The sequence below is a fragment of the Triturus cristatus genome, chromosome 4_1 (assembly GCF_964204655.1).
Source record: "Triturus cristatus chromosome 4_1, aTriCri1.1, whole genome shotgun sequence".
Lineage (NCBI taxonomy): Eukaryota > Metazoa > Chordata > Amphibia > Caudata > Salamandridae > Triturus > Triturus cristatus.
Genome location: NC_140585.1, coordinates 219,952,101 through 219,964,776, shown reverse-complemented (window position 1 = coordinate 219,964,776; position 12,676 = coordinate 219,952,101). Strand labels below are relative to the sequence as shown.

General features: G+C 41.1%; 1 protein-coding gene across 1 annotated transcript in view; it reads left to right on the top strand.

Moving 5' to 3' along the window:
- The window catches only part of LOC146854120 (cathepsin S-like), a 45,457-nt gene extending 34,841 nt beyond the window's left edge, over positions 1 to 10,616 (top strand). Inside the window, exons 7-8 of the mRNA XM_085651896.1 lie at positions 4,711 to 4,810; positions 8,631 to 10,616. Of these exons, the coding sequence (XP_085508022.1) occupies positions 4,711 to 4,810; positions 8,631 to 8,748 (218 nt within the window). The 3' untranslated portion in view covers positions 8,749 to 10,616. The remainder of the gene's footprint in view (positions 1 to 4,710; positions 4,811 to 8,630) is intronic.
- Positions 10,617 to 12,676: the final 2,060 nt, after the last annotated feature.

The window sequence follows — 12,676 nt, the reverse complement described above, 5'->3', positions numbered from 1 at the left end:
CTAGATTAGGTTTTGTTGAAAAGAGAAATAAAGACAATTAATAGACTAGAAAACCTTATTTGTAATCGAAATTTAATGAGGCATGGCGTTGAAAAGTCTATAAACTCAAAGAGCTCATACACAATACAACTCACGTCTGTTTAATTTACAACCCAGTGTCCATACGGCGCGGAGGATACCAATATAGTTCAAGGAAGAGCTGAAAGCACAGCTAGATCATCTCTGCTAGTTTGACATGTTTTATAGAATAGAGAGTACAGATTGGTTGGTCATAGTTTTCTGCCCGAAAGGCAAATGGATCATTCAGGATGTACTTTGACTTCCTCAACTTGAATGCCAACATTAGGATGTACAAACAGCCACCGTCAAATACATCAGAGATGTTGGCATTACTTAAAAGTGCAGAGATGTTCACCAGCCTAAACACAGCAGTCACAAAGCACCAAATTGTATTTCACAAAGACTTCAAACACTTAACATACTTTGTAAATCTAAATTGGCATGTCATTTGGACTGGCATCGGCCTCAGCTGTGTTTCACAGAGTAATGGCGTCCTCTTTAGGGGTCTTGATGAAATGCTGTGCTTTCAAGGTGATGTATTAGTGTTTTAAAGAATGTACTATAAAATATTGGAGAATCTACTGGGAATCCTGAACGAAAAGAGAATGACATTGAGGTCTTTAAGTATGGAGTGAGTGGAATCAATCAATCAAGGATTTATAAAGCGTGGCAAATCACCCATGAGGGTCTCAAGGCGCTGGCATGGCCTACATAAGACATCATCTATCAAGCAATGGTGCACCAAACACAGAGTATTAGGTTAAAGCTATCCAGGTTACCTCCACTTGGCAAAATAAGGGGCAATGGAGATCTTTTTTGGACATCGTACAATTTTACATCAGATTTCTTCCACGTTTTTTAGAAAAAGTTCCTTTATGAGCATTTAGGAGAAACATTTGTATGTGGAGAAGAATGTCCACCTGCTTTTGTGGAGGGGAGAAAAGATGGTGTTTAGGCCTTTTAACATATATGACCCCAAAATAATATCCATTGGTGCGAGTGTCTGTTCACTAGGTACAGTACTCAGGCAGAGGAGAGGTGAAAAAGAGGAAGTGGAAGCTTTCACATCCAGAGCTCTAAGGGGCATGGAAGCAACAATCTCTGTAATCAAATATGAGACACTGGTGGGGGGTACACTACTTACAACCATGATTACGGGGAAACAAGACGTTTGTTCTTCGTACTGATGATACATCTTTGGTGGAAGTATATACCTCTAAACAAGCACCTTGTGGAACATCAGTAATTGCTAAATAGAAACAGGGTTTGCCAGAATTATCTTACAAAGTTGAGCATTTCCCAGATGCAGGAATATCGTATTAATATCTAATAATTTCTTGTCACAAATACCATTATCCGCTGATAAGCAAGAGGTGGCCAGAGGGAATGTTTAAATTGTTGAGAGTGTGGGAATAACATTGATATTTATAGCAGATTTGAAATAGGAAGAACGGAGTCCTACCCAGTGGTTAAACAAATAGCAAGAATTCAGCCCATCACCTTGTATGTGCTAGATATAATGCCCTCTGTAGCCAAGGGTATACCCAGATGTGGGCCCTCTGTACACTGTGCCACTGGAACCAAGCTGTACCTAAATGAAAAGGCCCAATCAGGCTGAAACTGCAACTGGGTTTCTTATGCTCTGGTTCAGAGAGGACATGGTGTGGCAGTTCGGGCTGGACTTCTCCTATCGGAGAAGGACTAAGACTCGTGCATACGGCTGGGTATAATCTGAGGTGGCATGGTGGGCAAAATATTGGGTTGAAATGCTACCCCGAGCAATTGACAGTGGTTAGACAAATTGCAAGAATTGCTCCCATCACCTTTTGTGAGTTTGTGGAAGAATGGATACAAGCTATGGCTGAAGATAATGTAATGTGTATGGTGATTAAAATACTTGTTAATAATTGTATATGGATACCCATAAGATACAAATGCCGGTGCTGGAAAAGGCTTGGAATAAATTGACAATGGATATTGCTTTGTGTGGACAGTATGAATACAGTGTGATTCGGACAGACTTTTCTCAAGCTCAACAAAAGTGAGGTGTGTCAGTATCGTGACCATTGGAACTGTGAGTTCTTGAAAGATATTTTTGAAAGGAAGTATTTTCTGAATGATTTGTCCCTGGACAATAGTTTCACAGAAGAAGGAGGAGTTTCTCCCAAGTGTTGACGTGAGACACACTAAGGCATCTACGCATCCCCTAGGTACATTGGGCATGTTGAAATGGACAGCAGTGTTGAGTCTTGATGAATGCTAGTCCAGGGACATCTCTTTCATAGGGATAAAGTATGTGAAGACAATAAGAGATGTTTGAAGGAAAAAAGACAAGTGATCTACAAGAGATCAGAATGTAAAAAGAGTAGGTTTGCAACTAGTTAAGAGGGAAGTGATGAAAATCTTCTAAGGTTGCTTTTAATTTTCAGAGCAGAAAACGATTATCGAAGTCAAGGAGATGGTGGTGATATTATTATAGACTGAAGGAAAACCGACTGCCACAACACAGGGAATTAGGGCACAGGGAATAGGTGCCTCAGAGATCAGGTGGAGGAAAGTCATTGACTGGAGAATGTAGTCATGAGTGCACAGGTGTGAGTAATAGTAGGTCACAGACACTATGAAACAATGAAATCTCATCCAAAGTATTTAGAGGACTATTTCATTTCTTGATTATCTGTCCTTCATTGTAGTATCATCTAAAAATTGGGTTCTTTTGTGAATAGTTGATGGGAATTATGCACATTGTTTTTGGGACTGGAGGAGGGTTGTTGACTCTTGCACGAGTATTGGTATGGCTGTAACATATAACTTTAATATATCGCAGGGAATGTTTACTTTGTTTGTGAATTCAAGGGTCTCTGCCTCACATTTGCTCTTGCTTAGGGAGCATGCTGGCTATGGACCAGTTACCTCTAAATAAAAAAGCAGAGTATATACACTCTTGTGGTCTGTTTCAGGGAAGGATGACAAAATGGGGGCTGGGGATTAGAAACTCCTCCTTCTGCAGTTTGTGAATATCTTTCATTCATCAGGTGTTTTGAGGCATAGCTCGCTTCTTGGGTCTAGGTAAGGGTCTAGTAAGGTCCTTCCACTCACTAGGACAATTGAACATCAAAACACATTCTAAATGTGTGAGTATTGCACACTATGATAGTTTAAGCCAATGTATTGGCAAATCTCCCTGATGATGGTTGTCCAAGAATGCTTTGTAAGGTTAATGTACGGCTTCACTGGTAATTTTTTCTGGGAATTATCATTGCTGTCTAAAATTGTAATTTATTGTTTTTTCTGATGTCCAGTTTCTGACATCTATTAAATGCAACTTAATAAAAGGTATGATGGTGGTGCTCTCAGTTCTAAACTTTGTCAAGGTTTGGAAGATGCGGGTGATGGGCACAGATGCGTTATGGTAGGCGCTCTGTTTTAGAATGGTCAAACAAAATAATTTTAAGTCATTAAAAAGCACTGTCACCTGTTAGAAACAGTGAGGTTTGCATAGTTGCAGATAAGGCACTGGATTTTCACCCTTCAATGAAGAAGGGGACAGATTCTCCACTCACATCCTTCAACAAATTACTGTAGGATTGGATTCATGATTGCAAGGTAATATTGGTCCTTCATAAACTATTATTGGGCCCAGCTTCGACTGAGAAAACACATGGACAGAACCAGTGGGACGGGGAGCTTGGTGGGGATATGTCTCCCAAACACTTGGGAACACTTATATAACAAAGCACCATCTCTGCTCAGGATGTGAATCTTAGAGAAACCCATTACAAACCCTCACATATTGGTATAATACCCCAGATCAAATATCTAAATTAGAATAATCAAACCCAGACAAGTGGCATGTGGCGCTAATGGCTAATGCAGCTACTGTGGAATTGTCCCAACTTACATAGATATTGAGAGAAGGTTCTCAACAAGTTAGACTAGGCTTTTGGAGTTTAGATTCTGAGGGATCCTGGAGTAGTTTCCCTGGGCCTGTCATTTCCTGGTAATAGATCCTTTAGATCCCTGAGATGGAAACAACTAACGATCACTACCATACGAGCTAAGAAGTCATTTTACTCTACTAGAGAAGCATACAGCCCTGAAACTTAAAGGCTGTTTGCTGCAATTGTGGGAAACCTCGCCATGGAAAAAAATTACATTATCTCTAAAGCACAGACTTAAGGTATATAAGACATACTGGCCCCTGCTTTTTAGAATGATCTCACAGGAATACAAGAACTACGCTCTCCTCATTTCCTATGAATCTTCCATTTCATTTTAAAGACCCTGCTCAGTTGACCAAGTGAGAATCCCTTAAATTTCTTAGTGCTTTTTACAGGGACATGGCCTCTCACTTTGCATATATTAGCAATAACATATTTCTTGGGGTCTGGGTAGAGGGGAAGGAGTTTTTGGTGGACATTCGTGCCTTTTTTTGTTATTGACTTAGTATTATGCTATAATGAATCTGCACTGCTACTCACTGACCAGATGTCTGCATGTGTACCCAATTGTAAGAAAACAAATTAACCCATATAATGATCATTTAGTATACATTGCGAAGATTTTGCAAACAAAGGGTTTGCATATTTGGAGGATAATTTGAATTTTGGGGTTTAGAGCACTTCTAACGTTGTAGCATATTTTTCATAGGAATATTTGATGGAGACTGTGCAGAGGAAGTAAACCATGCCATCATTATTGTCGGTTATGGAACCGAAGATGACGAAGATTTTTGGATAATCAAGAACAGGTAAGCTTTTGTAGAACTTAAATCCTTTGCCCCTTGGATCAAAATGATTGCTTTGCTGGAACAGTCTCTAGTAAAGCCCCTGCTCCACTTTGTAATAGGTTTCTAATAGACAGGAGTGTGCTTACATTCGCAGCACTGACTGGGTGGTGCATCTGTTGCATGAGCTGGTGCACAAAAAACCTGAAAGGAGGTTTCAATGTTTGAAAAACAGGCAAAAGATAAATGTTGGTGACCCATAGCTGAAATCTTTTCTTACCTCAATTTCCATGTACTAGGATTTTTGTTGCCTAGGGCGATAACGAGCAATGGAGTAGCCCACCAACCAGCTGATGGGCTTTGCCATTGAAATCCATGCATTGTATGCAGTTTATCACATGGGACATAAATCAGTACCTTCCTGCCACAGTCTGTCTGGTTTTTCAGCCTGAAGAAGAGCAGCTGAGTATTACTCTTTACACCGGCTGCCATTAAAGGCCAGAGTACAGTTTCAACCGCTTTGCTTGATCACAGGTGACTACATGGTCTAGCACTTTGTTGATGGAGGTCCAGAGTGTCTAATTTAATCCAGCAGCATCTAGGGGTCAAAGAATCCGTTTTTCCTAATAGTACAGAGCACGAAAGTCCAGAGGTGACTGCAGGTGGGCAGTACCATCCTGAGCCTCTGTATTGCTTTGAGACGTTCTATTATGTCATCCCTTCAGGAAGGCTTTGAAAAGCCTGATTGTCTTTATAGTTAATTGTTTTCCTGCAAATTTGGCTTTTAGTTATGGGGTGAGAATCCTTCTCAAGAAACAACCACAATCCTTGTCCACGTGAACCACAAAAGTAACTAAATAAACCTGTGCTTAACTCTCTGGTAGCTTGGCACATTAGCAGTGAGGCTTACATTAGAGGCAGTGTGTTAAGTATTTATGCAGCACACAAACAGTAATAAAGTGACAACACAAGAATAATCCCAAACCAATTTAAAAAAATAGACAAACTTTTAATAAATAGAATGACACCAAATTGAAATAAATCCAATTGGTAGAACCAGAGTTATGAATTTATAAATTTATAAGTGAAGAATAGCACATAAATGAGCAAAGCGTCAGCCGTGGATATCTGGTCTCGCGAGATCAGGGCAAGTAAAAGTTAAGGCCGACCACAATGGAGAGCAGGTCGGATACAAGAGATGGATGGTCCGGTTTTGGCTTATGTCTTACGTTTGGACTTAACCACAGTTTGAGATAAAAGTCCAGTAGAATGTAGAGTTCAGCGGGGCAAAGCAGCAGGCTGTATCCGAGGAGGCATCATCATTGTCAGGGAGCCAATGGGCTAAGTCTCAGTGAAGCCCGTTGACAATGGCAAGAAACAGCTTTGGGCATGAAAAGCTGGATTTTCATGCCAAGGAGCATGCTGTCTTCAATGGGGAGCCTGTCACCGTCGAGTCTGGTGAAAAGTTTTACCTTCAGGCCTAGACCTATTTTTGGAAGTCAAAAACCTCCAGCTGGACAAAGCTGCAAGTCATAGCTGAAGAGGGATCCAGGAGGTCGTAAACCATTGCTCAGAGGTCCAGATGAACAGGATTTGCTTTGTTTACCGACAATGCACCTTGGGCGGATCAGATGGCTGGTAGATCCTAGTCTTCTGTCGGTTCTTCTGGCACTTTTTGCTGGATTTTCTTACCAATGATTAGGATTCCTCAGGGACAGCATCTCTAACACCACTTCCAAGGGCCCAGGACCTGGGGTCATCACTTGGAGAGTTAGGTAGGTTTCATTCCAAGCAGACGCAAGGTGCAGGGTTCTAGGTCTCTGGAGCTTGTTATGTCCCTAGAGCTCACACAGGAGGCCAGCCAACTAGCCCTTGGAGTCACTCTGCAGGAACAGGCACAATCCTCCTCCAGTCAGCAGAGCAGCAAGGTACTCCTTCCAGCTGCAGGGCAGCAGGGCAGCAAGCAGTCCGTCTTCTGAATCTTCCACAGGTACAGGGGTGCACTGAAGATGAGGTGGTTCAGGAGGTCTAATATTTAAGCCAGCCTTTGAAGTTGGGTGACAACCTGGCTGTTATAATGAAAGATGTCTCGTAGACAGGTCATGTAGAACAAGTTGTAGGTTTATTGGTTAAGTCACAAAGTCCATGTAATGCTCATGTAAAGCCCATGAAAAGCCCCTGTAAAGCCCCACCAGGAGCAGCCTCCCTGCTGCTCAGCCCATCTCTTCCAACTGCCATCTCCTCCAGTCCCACACATTCAACATTCCAAATGACATCATTCATGGCTGAGCAGCAAGGGACAGAACAGTAATAAGGAAGATGCACCAACTAACAATAGCTTATAGCACTGGCTCACACCTCCTCACACCACATTTGGTACTCCAGAGTTCTCCCCTTCCCCTGCCAATGCTCCAAGAAGTCTGGGGTGACAGAAGACGAGTGTCAAGTGCCTTTGTGAGTCTTCTGGAGGAAAGAATATGAAATGTAAGTGAAGCAGGGAACAGCTTCAGCCTACTCACCATCCTGGTAGGATGGCCTATCCTGACAGGACCTGGACCCACTTTGTCTGACTGTCTGGGAGCAATACACAAAGGCTAAGCTATTAAGTTATGTGACCCAGGACACCATCTGCAGGCACCAAATGGTTGGGACAAGAAAATGCCAACTTTCTAAAACTGGCATTTTCAGGATTGTGACTTGACCATTGAATATGAAATGGTTTTAATTTACAATCCATTTGAGTCCAAACTTGCCATTCGTATCTGTTCTCAATCAAAGGTTACCACTAATCAACTGTAATAAGGTAACCCAGTGTTATCCAGTGGGAGGGATTGGCCTTACAGTAGTGAAAAACAAATTTGATAGTTTTGCTATTACCAGGACATGTATAACACATATCCTACTTTTTAAATACACTGCACCCTGCCTTATGGGTTGTTTATAGGCCCACTTTAAGGGTGACCTATATGTATTAAAAGGGAAATCTTAGGTCTGACAAACGGTTTAATTTGCAAGGTTGAATTGGCATAATAAGTACTACAAGCCTACTAGTAGCATTTAATTTACAAGGCCTGGATAGAAGTAGTATCACTTTACAAGGGTCTTACCATTAGTTTAAGTGTGGAAATCAGTTATAGGCCAGTTTTACCATGTTTAAGGGAGAGACCACAAGCACTTTAGCACTGGTTAGCAGTGGTAGAGTGCACAGAAACCTAATGACAACAAAAACAAAACTTAGCAAACAGGAGGGGTGAAGGCAAAGGACTGGGAGAAAACCACACCAAGGATGACAGGTCTAACACTGCCTCTTCCTCTTACTTATGCCAGCATTTTGAGGTCCACTGGATTGTACTATACTTGGCAGATCTACATCTGTCTACAGCAAGGTATTTAAAGTAGGTCCACAAGAGATAGATCAATGCCATGCTTTTTTTTGGAATTATACAGAATGGTTCATTTTGTCACCACTAATTTTGCAGAAGTTCTGAATACCTGTATGCTATTTTCCTGTTATAATTCTCAACAATTTTGCCACAAAGAAACTGTGGTCTTTTCTGTAAAGCAGAGTAACATTGATCAGACACTACATTGCCATCAATTTGTCTTATCAAATTAGAGCAAACTACCAGCAGTGCTTATAGAACTGATAGAAAATAAAAAACCAGGCTCGAAATCTAAGTTGAATGGAGTAACAGAGAGGAATCAAAGTTCAATGAAGGATTACAATACCAGTATATCTTTAAAACATTTTAAATATTTTATTTTATGATTATTGTTAGAGTTTTTCTGTAATAGTAATAGCCTTGTAATGTGTTACTAACATTATTAATCTTATAACTTACAGTTGGGGGACAGAATGGGCCGAAAATGGCTACGCAAAAGTTCAACGCAATTCCAACATATGCAAAATAGCTGAGGAGGCCGCCACTGCTGACATCACAGGCCCCCCTGAGGAAAAATAGCGAGTCCCATCATGTTCATGAGCACATAATTGGTTTGGCTAACAAGATGAGGGCATACTTTCATGACTGAACCATGTTATCATTGTCAGGCAATCGTGCACAAGTAGATATTGGTGTCCAGTGCATAGCAAACGTGCAAATAATGTATAATAAAATCTTAAAATCGCTATGTAAAATTGGAGAGAGGGTGCTGACAGTTGCTACTTAAGTTAGAGACATGTCACTTGAGAAATATAAACCTAAAAATATAGATTGTCAAATAACAGCTCAATTTTTCCCAGTTTTACATTTATAAATATAGCCATACTTGCATCCTGGCCTATTTAGAGGAAAAACTAAATGTTTATAGGTAGATATTTACACATGGTCAATATTGTTTATGACTCTATTTTTGAAGTCTCTATTCTTTCAGTCTTTGATGTTATGCACTACTTTTAAGAAATGAGAATATTATCCATCATATAAAAATATGTATTGCAATGAAAATCAGTCCATCCAGGGATTTCACCCCAGAATCAAGGCTGAAAGTATGGGTATGTAATTTTCTGTAATGAATGACACTTTATAACTCATAAAATTGCAAGATAAAACTCTGAGTAATTTTAAGTCAAAAGACAGTGTCACTGTAAAGATGACTAAAGATATCCTATTACTGAAGATGTGTGACTGCCATGTGAACGACACGACTTAGAACTCACAAATGAGGCAGAGGTTCATACTGGTGTCTTCTCAACACCTTTGAAAGATACTTGACCACTTTATCTAAAATGTTCATGTTTTGACGCTTTGGGATTCATAAACAAAACATCACCAGACACTTTAGGCACGCGCAATGTAAAGACACTAATTTGCGTGCCTCACTATTAATTAAGAGTGTGCAAAGGTGTATGTCTTCCCTTCCGCACACATTCTGAAGTTTTTGGGGATGTCGGGAAGTACAGTAAAACGTCTGAAGGTTGCAAAGATATAATTTAATTGTGCGAACAAAACACAGCGGGGCAGATTTACAAGCCCCTTGCGTCACTTTTGCGCCACTTTTCCCAAGTGGTGCAAGGGGCTTGCAAATCTGCCCCAGCAAGTTTAGTGTTTTACTCAACAGGAGAGGTGAAACAGCGCTTTGAGTTATAATGCTGAAAAATCTTAAGGGAGAAAAGTTTCCACAAATGCACTCTTGGATACCGAGTACAAGAATATTGTGGTACATTGCTATCCGGGATAAAATAACGAGGGGCAAAACATTGAAAGGTAAGTGCACAGAGGGAAGCATAGATCTGCTCTTCTTAACTCCACATGTGCGTACCTTCAAGGTGTAAGTATCGTCAAGGTACATGTATGTGGAGTTAGATATAGAAATATTGTCTCTTGATATTTTGCAAATGATATTAGAATCCTGGACGGAAAATTCAGGCCCTCCCCCAAAAAAGAGATTTTGAAGAGCAAACTTTCTTAGTGTGAATATATTATCAAGACTTCACGAAATATAAAATGATTACACATCTACTAGTTCCTCCAGTACGATAAAAGCTTCACCCATACCCCAAATATCAATCACAGACTAAGAGGCAGGGAGCTCTGAAGGATTTTGTGCCATATGTTATTTCCTTTATGTGTCTTATTTCCTGAGAAACTGTTTGGTGTCACATAGTGTATCTCTGACTTGGCCTGGCACGAGCTTCCACTGTGTATGCTTAATAAATGCTACATGATAATAAAATGCCTGGCAGGCACAGATCATGGAACGAGAAATATTTTTAATAAGTACTTCGAGAAAGTGCTCGATTCATGTAATACACTCATGTCTTTGCTCATTTATCTGCTCCACGGCTTAATTTGCAATGCTATTAATAAAGAACATTTTTACATTTTAATGTGTTGACATTTTTAATTTTGGTGGCTTGTTTAAAGCTTCTAGCTAATGCAAAGTGCCATATTAACTTTCATTGTTGCTTACTTGTGGGGCTTTTTGCTTACTTTACTTGCTTCTGAAATTTGACGCTTTTTGCACAAAGTGGAGGGAGGGAGGCGGAAGGAACCAGAGGGGCCGCAATCTTGTTGGGAGCGGTCTAGTGGTTGAACGCTAGGCTATTTAGGAAGCACGCTGATGCGGACGCACAGCGCTGGCTGCTTGGGCGAAGCTGTGTTGAATGCTCGCCAGGTGGGGTTGTTACTTGCCACAAAAACGCTTTTAAAAACCTTTTAACTACTTTTATTGTTGCTTACTTGCAGGGCTTTTTACTTACTTTACTTTTTGCTGAAATTTGACACTTTTTGCACTAAGTGGAGGGAGGGAGGCAGAAGGAACCAGAGGGGCCACCATCTTGTTGGGTTGCGGTCTAGTGGTTGAACGCTAGGCTATTAAGGAAGCAGGCTGACGCGGACGCGCAGCGCTGCCTGCTTGGGCAAAGCTGTGTTGAATGCTCGCCAGGTGGGGTTGTTATTTGCCACAAAAACGCTTTTAAAAACCTTTAAACTACATTTATTGGTGCTTACTTGTGGGGCTTTTTACCTTGCTCAAGGAAGGGCTCTGCCTAGACTCTTACATGGTGCTGGGTGATTTTAATTTCCATATGGAGGTCGCCGTGGATCCATTTACCGCCCGACTAGAGCAAACTATGGGTGCTGGAGACCTTAAGCAGTTGGTGAAGGTCCCGACTCATGAAAAAGGCATACCCTGGATGGGATTTATACCAATAATCAAGATCTAGTCTGTACTACAGTCCTCCCCTTGCTGTGGTCCGATCACTATGCCATTCAGTTTGAACTGAAGACACCCATGGGCCATTCAACCAGGGTAAAGCCAACCAGGGAAATTGAAACCAGGGCGTGGGGAAATGTTGACATTAAGAAATTAGGAGAAACCTTAAGGCGATCAATGCGCCCTTTGCCCCCAAGAGTGGAAGAGGGTACCTTAACCTACACGCAATGGCTAGAAACAACTTGTAACACTTCAGCCTTGGTTAAAAAATGGACCCCTAAACGGGCGCAACCTTCAGCACCCTGGTACTCTGAGGAATGAAAAGCCAAGAAATTGACTTGTAAACAATTAGAAAGGTCTTGGCGGAGAGGATATGCCAGTGCTGACAAGGAATCGTACAGACACAGCATTACCATACACAAAACACTACTACTAGAAACCAAAAAGAAACATTTTCACGAAACAAATCGCACTAGCCAAATCCAACTCGAAAAACTCTTTAAAACAATAAAAAAACTTGCTACTCCTAATGTCCCTAAGAGTTTAAGCAGTCCTGAACTCTTTAACAAATTAGCCGACTTCTTTAAACAAAAAATAGAAATTATTTTCTCCTCATTTACTTTAGATGATGAGAAGGTAAAAGTGCAGCCGCATTTGGAAGGACCAGATAGTCCCTGCCCTCTACCGGTCTTAGAACAATTTGACCCCCTTGAGATCCCAGAAACTATCAAACTTTTGAACTCCATTTGTTCTGGAGCTGCCACAGATCCCTGCCCAGCGCTGGTTATGAAACACATTCCAGAAGTTATTGGGTCAGCACTTACACCCCTTCTGAATGCCATCTTTAGCTGAAGAAACAGACCCTGAATCCAAAAGACCCTAATAACTACAGGCCAATTTCACGGCTTCCACTTCCCACAAAAATTTTGGAAAAAGCGATGAATCTCCAACTCAGTGCGTTCCTTCAGTCTAATAACACTCTTGACATGTCCCAATATGGGTTTAGAGCGGATCATAGCACTGAGCTGGCTTTAATTAAATCTACTGAAGAAATCAGAGAGGCCCTAGACAAGGGAGGTAATGCAATATTGAACCTGCTGGATTTGTCCGCGGCCTTCGACATGGTCATCACAATGGACCGGTTGTCTAACGCTGGAATAAAAGGACGAGCATGGAAACTCTTACGCTCATTTCTATGAGAGAGATTGCAAACGAAGGATTTATATAGTAATA